At 50.0% G+C, this 10,515-nt stretch overlaps 1 protein-coding gene across 1 annotated transcript; it reads left to right on the top strand.

Annotated features, from left to right (window-relative positions):
- The first annotated feature begins 212 nt into the window (after window positions 1-212).
- PYGO2 (pygopus family PHD finger 2) lies at window positions 213-7,192 on the top strand. The gene is made up of 3 exons (XM_079958252.1): window positions 213-388; window positions 3,620-3,669; window positions 5,128-7,192. Exons 1-3 carry the CDS (start codon window positions 265-267, stop codon window positions 6,214-6,216), a joined length of 1,263 nt encoding a protein of 420 aa, XP_079814378.1. The 5' UTR covers window positions 213-264; the 3' UTR covers window positions 6,217-7,192.
- Window positions 7,193-10,515: the final 3,323 nt, after the last annotated feature.

Genomic DNA, 10,515 nt, shown 5'->3' with positions numbered 1-10,515 from the left:
TCCTTTCCTTTCACTATTGAGCGAGGCTCGCCTTTTTCTGTCGCCATAGAGCGGCTTAAGTCCCTAGAGCGGCACAGCGACGCGCGTTCTCCTTCCAAAGCCGGTCGCAGGCGGAAGCGGTGCTCTGTCCTCTCAACTCTATGGTCTTGGGCTTCCGCTTCCTGTTCTCGTCGCGATGGCGCGCGCAGGGCCCCTCCGGCGCTCGTAGCTGCTCTTCCCCTCCCCCCCCCATTCTCCCTCCCCCCCTCCCCCCTTTCCCCTCTTATGGCGGCCCCGCACCCCGACAAGCTGGAGGGGGGAGTCGGCCCAGCTCCGCCTGCTCCGGGTCCGCCGCCTCCTCCGCCAGGGAACATCTCCACAGGACCAGGCCGCAAGCAGGGCAAGGCCGGTAAGGGCCCGGGAGGCGGGCGAGGGTGGTTGCCATGGAGACGGAGGCCTTGAGTGACAGGGGAGGGCGCACGATGATGATGATGATGATGGGGGGTGTCTTGTCTATGGGTGGAACCCCCTTTTCCCTCTGGAATTTAAATATTTGTTTTCTTTTAAAACGTGCACGTTGGGTTCGGACTTAGCTGTTCCGAGATCAGATCCATTGAAATCAATGGAAGTTATGCTTTTGGAGTCGGCACGTTTCGAGTGGCAGCTCCCTCCGCCCTTGAAATCAATGGGACTTACAAGCAGCCTTGTGTTTAAGCCCTCGCCTGGTAGCTCTAGGTCAGTGTTTCCCAACTTTGGGCCTCCAGCTGTTTTTGAACTACAATTCCCATCATCCCTGACCACTGGTCTTGCTAGCTAGGGATGATGGGAGTTGTAGTCCAAAAACAGCTGGAGGCCCAAGGTTGGGAAACACTGCTCTAGGTCCTCTTGAGTCTGTTGTTCAGTGTGATAGCGTGAACCCTGGTGAGTTAGAAGGCAGTCGGGAGAAGGGCTGCAAGCTCAGAGGCAGGGAGCATCTCTTCCGCACACAGAAGGTCCCAGGTTGGCTCCCCAATGCTGGGAATGTCCTTTTCGAAATCCCGAAAAGCTACTGCCAGCCAGGGTAGGCAGTGAAGAGCTAGAAGGACTAATGGCCTCACTCTGGATTAGGCAGCTTCCTGCGCTCCTCTTTAAATTGACCCTTTGTTTACTACCATGAGAGCCAGTGTGGCGTAATGGTTACAGTGTTGGAATACCTAGGAGACCAGGGTTCGAATCCCCGCTCAGCTATGAAGCTCATTGGGTGACCTTGGGCCAGTCACCATCTTTTAGACTAACCTACCGCACAGGTTTGTTGTGTGATGATGAGAACCATGTACACCACCTTGAGATCCTTGGAAGAAAAAAGGTGAATCTTTATTTTAATGTTAGAGGAAGGGCTGTACTTTGCATACAGAAGGTGCAAGGTTGAAACCCCCAGCAGCTCCACGTAGGGCTTGGAAGGTCCTGTGCACATCCCTGGAGTGCTGCTGCCAGTCAGTGTGGTCAATACACTAGATGGGCCAGTGGTCTGACTCAGAATAAAGCAGCTTTCCATGTCCCTTTGTTATAGAGAAGAGCGGTAGCTCAGTGGTGGAGCATCTGTTTCACATATAGAAGGTCCCAAGTTCAATCCTTGTGTTCTCCAGGTGTTTTTTATTTTAGCTTTAGTGACAACTTTTTGTTGTTGTTATTTAGTTGTGTCTGACTTTTTGTGACCTCCTGGACCAGAGCACACCAGGCACTCCTGTCTTCCACTGCCTCCCGCAGTTTGGTCAAACTCATGCTGGTAGCTTCGAGAACACTATCCAACCGTCTCGTCCTCTGTCGTCCCCTTCTCCTTGTGCCCTCCATCTTTCCCAGCATCAGGGTCTTTTCCTGGGAGTCTTCTCTTCTCATGAGGTGGCCAAAGTATCAGAGCCTCAGCTTCCTGATCTGTCCTTCCAGTGAGCACTCAGGGCTGATTTCCCTCAGAATGGATAGGTTTGATCTTCTTACGCCCATGGGACTCTCAAGAGTCTCCTCCAGCACCATAATTCAAAAGCATCAATTCCAACTACCAATGGACAATTGTGCCATGAATTTATCGAGTCCCTTAGAACAGGAATGGAGAACCTGTGGTTCTCCCGGGTGTTCATAGAATTGTAGAGTTGGAAGGAAATCCAAGGGAGAGAGCCAGTGTGGTGTGGTGGTTAAGAGCGGTAGTCTCGTAATCTGGGGAACCGGGTTCGAGTCTCCACTCCTCCACATGCAGCTGCTGGGTGACCTTGGGCCAGCCACACCTCTCTGAAGTCTCTCAGCCCCACTCACCCCACAGAGTGTTTGTTGTGGGGGAGGAAGGGAAAGGAGATTGTTAGCCGCTTTGAGACTCCTTAAAGGGAGTGAAAGGCGGGATATCAAATCCAAACTCTTCTTCTTCTTCTTCTTCTTCTTCATCTGGTGCAAACCCTCAATGCATCCATGACAGATGGCCATTCAACCTCCACTTGAAAACCTCCAGGGAAGGAGAGTCCATCACCTCCTAAGGGAGTCTGTTCCGCTGTCGAATAGCTCTTGCTGTCAGAAAGATCTTCCTGATGTTTAGTTGGAATCCCCTTTCTAGCAACTTGAATCCATTGGTTACGGTCCTAGCTTCTGGAGCAGGAGAAAATAAGCTTGCTCCATCTTCCATGAACAGCCCTTCAGATGTATCTCCTCTCAGTCTCCTTTTTACCTGGCTAAACATCCCCAACTCTCAACTGTTCCTCCTAAGGTTTAGTTTCATCTTGGTTGCCCTCTGCACTTGTTCCAGCTTGTCAATATCCTCCTTAAATTGTGCTGCACAGAACTGGACACAATAAACCCCGGCCAGCATTGCCATTGATAGGAGTTGTAGTCCAACAACATCTGGAGGGCCACAGTTTCTCCATGCATGCTTTAGAAGAATCTAAGAACTGTTTTGCTTAATATGAGTATGGACACATTAGTAGTAGTGGTAGCAATAGTAGTAACTCAATTTCTGTGCTGCCCTTCATCTGAAGATCACGGGGCAGTTTTTACCCACCACCCAGTTTTCCACAGTGCCCAAGCAAATATTTCAGCAGGGCCTGAAGGCAATTTCCCCTCTCATACTGTTTGTTCTCCTCCAGCACTGCCCCAAAGCAAAATCTGTTCAGGAGGGAAGAACTTTGCTTTTCCAGAACTTGAAGAAAGATGTTTGAAAAATGCATTGATTGAATTAAGTGCCACAAGATGTTGTGAAAGCCACCACCTTTAATATGCTTACAGACACAAGGAGGTGGGCTGGACTATCACTAAGCATATTAAAGGCAGTGCCTTTTGCAACATCCTGTGGCACTTAATTCAATCAATGCATTTTTCAAATGTCTCTTTTAAAGTTCTGGAAAAGCAAGGTTCTTCACTCCTCCCAAGCAAGCAAGAAACTAGGCAGGGAATGATCTTGATGCAGTTGGTTTTGTTTTTGAAACACAAATTTCTAGCATAGTTATCTGTAGACAGGCAAACAGGGTGTTGTTGGGTTTTGTGGTCTAGTGACGTGGGCGGGCTTAGTTGCAAGCCGGTGCACCAGGATGTTTAGGCTGTGACTGACCACCCAGACTTTGGATTAGCTTGCCACTGCCATATCTACATTTCATTTTCTCCTCCCTTTTCTCCTCCTAATTAGGCCTTCAAATGAAGAGTCCCGAGAAGAAGCGCCGCAAGTCCAATACACAGGTAACGTGGCTGGGGTGTGTGCCTGTTTGCACCGTATATGAATCCGCATTAATACATTTCTACAGAGCAGCCTCTGAGAATTACTGTCTGCTTCCCTTCTCCCTTGCATGCACCTTAATTTTCTTCCAAGTAAGATTTCTGGATCTGGGTTTTTCCTTACTTCTTCCTGCTCCACACAGATCCTACTGCTTTGCTGCGTCCATTTTCTAATGCTTCAGTCATTTGGAGAGTGAATTTCTTGCCTGATCAAAAAGCAGATTTGCAACTGTCTTAAAACTGAAGTAGCAGCTGCAAAAGAATTCCCACATTTACTCAAATCTAAGGCTCACCTTTTTTGGCCAAATCGTGTTGCAAAAATTAAGGTGTGCATTAAATTCGATGGCACATTTACATTCGCCAGGAAATACTCTTTTTGATTTGTTTCAAAGTTCTGAAAATTGAGGTGTGCATTAGATTTGATGTCGCATTAGACTTGAGTAAATATGGTCATTATTTGAGATACCTAATACCACTGGTCCAACAAATCATTCAGCCCGTTGAATATATTTCTGGTTCAGAATGCAGATATCTCATTTAAATCTCTTATTAGTTAACTGTTGTTAGCAGTTAGACTTGCTATAGCCTGTATGTTTTAGAAAGACATGGAAGGGGCATCCTTATTGAAATAACATAATTTGGTGACTAGTCCTCATAGAGAAATTGACCAACAAAATACGGCTGGCAGAGATGCAAAGAGTCATTTACAACTGACTGACACTTTTATCGATTACATGATTACATGAATAAGACAAACAGTCCTGAACTTTCTTAGACATCCAGAGTTGTTTATTATTATTATTATTATTATTATTATTATTATTATTAGTGTACCACCCTGTACCTATAGATCTCAGGGTGGTTCACAACACAATATTACAATAAAAAAACCACAAAATACATAATGAAAAATAAGACCAGAGACGACCCAGTTAATCCCCCCTCGCACCTCACATTTACAAGGGCATCAGATATCAGCCAAAGGCCTGGTTGAAGAGGAACCTTTTCGCCTAGCATCTAGAGATATGTAACAAATGTGCCAAGTGAGAACATTCCACAAATGGGAGCCACTGCAGAAAAGGCCCCGTTCTCAGATTGCCACCCTCCAAACCTCTCTTTGGTTGCTCTGGGTTAAATCACATTCTTATGCTGTTTCTTCACTGTATACCTCAATATTTTTTTGTTGAGGAGAGGGTTTCATTTTCCAAAAAAGATCAGTTGAGTTATGGGGGGGAAACATTAAGAATTAACCTGGTTAAATCAAATGGCCATCCTGGATGGCGAGGATGGTCGAGAAATACGACCCTGTTTTCAGCTCCATGGTGGAGCAGCCCAGAATTCCCTGGGCATAATGTACAGATTGGTTTTATCTGCGCAGTGGAGGTCCCCCCCTGTTAACTGTGGTGCTTCTTTCCCTTCCAGGGCCCTGCCTACTCCCACCTCTCGGAATTTGCTCCCCCGCCCACGCCCATGGTGGACCACCTGGTGGCGTCGAACCCCTTTGAGGATGACTTCGGGGCCCCCAAAGTCGGCTCTGCCTCCGCGCCTTTCCTCGGCAGTCCCGGCCCCTTTGGGAACTTCCGCATGCAGGGGGCGATGGGGCCGCAGGTGCCACCCGGCTATGGCGGGGGCCCACAGCCCATGCGGAGGCAGCCCCCCCCTTTTGGACCAAGCCAGATGGGTCCCGCCTTCAACATGCCTCCCCAGAACCCCGGGTACGTGCAGTCCGGAGGGATGGGCTTTGGCGGCCAGCCCTTTGGCCAGCCCCTGGGGCAGAACTTCAGCCCCCCCGGGGGGCAGCTGATGCAGGGCCCAATGGGCGGCTTCGGCCCCATGATCTCCCCAACCATGGGGCAGCCCCCGCGTGGAGGCGACATGGGCCCGGGGCCCGCCCTAAACCCTCCCGGGGGGCCACCGATGGCCCAGCGCTTCAACCAGCCGGGCAACCTGTTCGGACAGTCCCCCATGCAGCGCCCGAACCTCCCCAACCTGCCCCCCAACCCCAGCTCCTTCCCTGGGCCCGACCCCAGCTTCCCCCCTGGCGGTGGCGGCGGCGAAGACAATGGCGGGGGGAAGCCGCTCAACCCGCCCCCCAGCACCTTCAGCCAGGAGCAGCACAGCGGTTCGCCGGCAGCCATCAACGGCACCCAGCCCCCTTTTGCGCCCAACAGCACGGGGCACGGCGGAGGTGGCACGCCCGAGGCCAACAGCCTCCCGCCCTCCAGCAAGGCTTCCGGGAACTCGGGCCACCAGCCCCCACCCGGCCTGGTGTACCCCTGCGGGGCGTGCCGCAGCGAGGTCAACGACGACCAGGACGCCATCCTGTGCGAGGCCTCGTGCCAGAAGTGGTTCCACCGGGAGTGCACGGGGATGACCGAGAACGCCTACGGGCTGCTGACCACCGAGGCCTCGGCCGTCTGGGCCTGCGACTTCTGCCTGAAGACCAAGGAGATCCAGTCGGTCTACATCCGAGAGGGCATGGGGCAGCTGGTGGCCGCCAACGACGGCTGAGCCTCCTCTGCCGCAGCCGCTTCCCTATGCCTGGACGTCGGAGGTGGTGGCATCCCTGCTCTGCACCACCAGACACTCTTCGGCTTCATCTGTGGATTCTGCAGCCTGTCCAAGGAACACGGGTAGCACATTTTCAAAGCCCCCCGGTTACTGAAAGAATTTGGTGGGAGGGGAGGACAGAGTTTTCGACCTTCTGTGACCTCTGGAACCTGGAGCTGTTCTTCCCAAGCCTTCCAGCATTCCATCTCCTCCTCCTCCTCCTCCTGCGCTTTCTTAACAGTCGCTGCTGCGGTTCGAAGCCACAGAACAGCCAGTCTTGGGCAGCAGATACCCAGCGGACGGCAATTTAGCATAAACTGGAGAGCGGTTACTTCACTGGGGGTGTCTATGCTCTCTCTTCTGCTGACGTTTTCTTAGAAGAGGAGCACCACCCGCTCTCCTCAAACGCAGCACGGTTCCCTCAGTTTCCCATTTCCCTAGAACTACTGCCAGGTGCAAGTCTGCCAAAGCCTGGGCGCTGTGGGGAGGGTTGATATTTTGAAGGTCGACAGGCCCTCAAGTAATGGAGAACAGACCAACCCCTGCCCTGAACCTCTTTCAGAGGGCATTTCAAGAGAGCCATGCAAGAGGAAACACTCTTGGACATCTTTTTGGTTTTTTAAATTTTTACTTTTAAAAACAAATTGGCGGGTTTGTTTGTTTTCTCCCTTAGACCCAGACCTTTTTTGTACTTGTGTGTGTGTTTTGGTCAAGTGGTTACTGGTGTGATTTTGATAATTGTTTTCTTAAAAAAAAAAATCTGTTTTGTCCTGCTGGACTTTTTGAAAAGAAGGGAATCTGGGGGAGTAGGGAATCATTGCTGTGTGTGTGTGTGTGTGTGCTGTACACACACACAGACACATACAGACACCTACAGCCTCTCCCTCCCTCTCTTGGTTTTTATGTGAACGTATTAAAAGAAAAATTTTGTACCGTGGTGTTATAAACTCAATTTGAAAGCTGGTGGGAGGGAGCAATGACCTGGTTACTTATACATTCATGTGTGTATGAATTAGTGGTTTGCATTTGAACATGCGAAGGGCCTTGCCGGATCAGGCCGGTGGCCCACCTAGTCCAGCATTCTCTTCTCCCAGCCAGCTACCTCGACGGGAAGCTCACAAGCAGCAACTGAGTGCAGCAGCAACTCTCCCTGCTTGCGATTCCTGGCAGCTGGTATTCAGAGGCATATACTGCCTCCCCCTTCTGAAACCCTTCAGAGCTGCTGCCAGCGTGGGCCGTATTGAACTAAATAGGCCAGTGGTCTGCCTTTGTAGAAGGCAACTCCCTTTGTGCACTGTCGAAAACAGGATGCTTGATTAGAGAGACAATTGATCTGATCCTGTTGGAATAAGCACACAAAAGTAATTTACAAACCAGACTTTCATGCCCTTGCTCTATTTTTCTGACCCCCAAACATGCTGGCTAAGCATCCCCTCCACATGCCAAAGCCACAAAAATGCCCATTTTGGACAATCCGAGGCTTGAAAGAACAGAGTCTACTGAGACGCACACACAAAAAGGCATTCCCCCCTCTCTTGTTTGCTTCTTTGACAAAGTGTCACCTCTCAGCTTCTGCTTCCTTTCAAAGCAGCCCCCCCCCCCCTCCGGCTGGTTGCTGAAGAAACAAAGCCCCAAACCCATTCAGCTGCCAAGGACAAGCCTGGACTGCTGAGATTTGCCAAGAAAGAGGCTGGCAGGGGACTTAGAAATCGAAAGGCAAAATCTCTGGTTTGGGGGTTTTTTTTTTTTCTGGCTGTGGTGCTTTTAGGGGAAACCTTCCAACAGTGGAGTAGAAGCTAAGGAGGGGGGGGTGGGAGGGAGAGGACAGAGTGAACCATTTCCACGGTACAGAAAAGAAGACTGGCGAAATGTCATGGCGGAAGAGGCTCTTGTCTGATTCCGCAACAGGTGTGCATCTGAGATAAAATCTACCTCCCTTTACAAGGTTGCTGAGAGGGTTAGAGAACTTCCTGTGCTTCCAGGAGACAGACTGCAAGGTGGTTTTATGAGATAAAATTGACCTCCCCTTCACATTGTGAGTGCTGCGATCACTCCAAAAACCTTACATAAATGAATGCTAATATTGAAAGCTAACTGTTCACTTGGGTGCAGGTGATCTGGGTTGAGATTTACCCTGCTGGCTTATCAAAATGTCCCATCTATTGCTGAAATCTGCTGGGGTGGAGGTGAATGTTGCAGAGATTTAGGTGTGGCAGGTGTGTCTGCACCCCCTTCTCAGTTTGGCGAAGGCTGAATCGCCCAGCCTGAAGGGTTTGTTTTGCTTTCTCAGCCAAACGCATCTCTGAAGCCAGAAACCGTCCGGTTACGGAGCCAACATGCTATAGGATGCAGATCAGGTATCGGGGCTGCTGATCAGATCTGGGATCCCCTGTTCACCTCCTTGCAGAATCTGGAATTCCAAAGCTCACCTGATGATCCAGGGTCAGCATCTTTCAGCTGAGCCTGCCTTGCAGGTTCGTTTTAGAAAGTGGAAGCCTCTACACTGCTTAGAAGCGGTGTTGCAGGGAAATAATTTTGGGCCAGGGAAGTGGAACATTGGGGGATGTAGTTCTCCGGAATTTTACAGGACTTACCCCAGGCTGTCTGTTATTACCTGGCTGGAATGTGTCCTTGAACTCTTGACAATGCCTCTTGCTTGCTTGGGGGGAGAATAGAGAGCTGTGGGTATAAGATACAAGCCTGCTCAAGAGAGAGAGAGAGAGAGAGAGAGAGAGAACTTTATTCGCATTAGCCAATGGCCATAGTAACAGTAAAACATTACAGTATACGCAGAAAAGGAAATTTGATATAAAAGCACAATTTAAAGTCCTGAATCAGCAGTCAGTTAGTGGCCCTTATTCTGATTGCCCCTGCTATGAACCTAGCAACCTTTGCTGTTATCTGCTCATTTTGATCTGATAGAAGAAATGACATTGTGGCAGTGGTTGAGCGCCCTGGGATGGTTAGTACAAGTGGGGTGATGATCTCATTCCTCAGGTCTTTGTAGCTAGCCTGCTCCAGAGACATTTGATGCTCCACCCACATTTGCCCTGGCCCCACCCACCACTCAGATGTGTTCCCCAGAAGGGACATGGGCCCTCAAGCTGAAAAAAGGCTCCCCCCCCAGACAGTTGTTTTCCAGGTGCAGGTGATAGCCTCTTTAGATATCAAAATCATCCTTTTTATAAGGTCTTATGTTCCCTTTGCCTGCCTTGCCCCCCCCCCATGGGTGCTAGGCAACAATTTTTTACTCAGAGTAGACATATTTAAATCAATAGACTTAACAGCTATGTTCTTCAGTTTCAGCAGGTCCACTCCTGAGCAGAACCCAACATTCTCCAATTCACTCCAAACTGGTGCCAAAATTTCAGAATAGTTCTGTGCTGCAAACCCTGTGTTGTGTGCCACCCCACAATTGAGTAAGTGATACTCAAAACAAAACACAGGGTTTGTGGCACAAGGTGGACAATGTTGGGTTGGGGGGGTTACTTATGGCCCCCGGTTTGAGCATCAGTTACTCAGTTGGGGGGAGCACAAAACGTGGGGTTTGCAGTTCAAAATGAGTTCAAAACTTTGGAAGGGACCATGGCATAGTAGTCAAGGGGTAGCCCCCCCTTAAATCAAAGTAAATAAATAATACTTAACTAAAATTAGAAATTGTAGGAAGAATTTAACATATTTTTCTGAGCACTTGGGACCAAAAGAAAGTAATTTAAAACAGAACCAGACGGAGGATGATGACAGGTGGGTATGCCCCCCCCCCATAGGGGACCCAAAATTTCAGAGTTAGACTGTCTCACCAGAGTGGTGTATGCTCTGGTTATCTCCCGCTTGGATTACTGCAATGCGCTCTACGTGGGGCTACCTTTGAAGGTGACCCGGAAACTGCAATTAATCCAGAATGCGGCAGCTAGACTGGTGACTGGGAGTGGCCACCGAGACCACATAACACCGGTCCTGAGAGATCTGCATTGGCTCCCAGTACGTTTCCGAGCACAGTTCAAAGTGTTGGTGCTGACCTTTAAAGCCCTAAACGGCCTCAGTCCTGTATACCTGAAGGAGCATCTCCACCCCCATTGTTCAGCCCGGACACTGAGATCCAGCGCCAAGGGCCTTCTGACGGTTCCCTCATTGTGAGAAGTGAGGTTGCAGGGAACCAGACAGAGGGCATTCTCGGTAGTGGCGCCCACCCTGTGGAACGCCCTCCCATCAGATGTGAAGGAAGTAAGCAGCTATCCTATCTTTAAAAGACATCTGAAG

Source organism: Podarcis cretensis (assembly GCF_951804945.1).
Source record: "Podarcis cretensis genome assembly, chromosome: 16".
Taxonomy (NCBI): Eukaryota; Metazoa; Chordata; class Lepidosauria; order Squamata; family Lacertidae; genus Podarcis; species Podarcis cretensis.
This window is presented reverse-complemented; position numbering and strand designations above follow the sequence as displayed.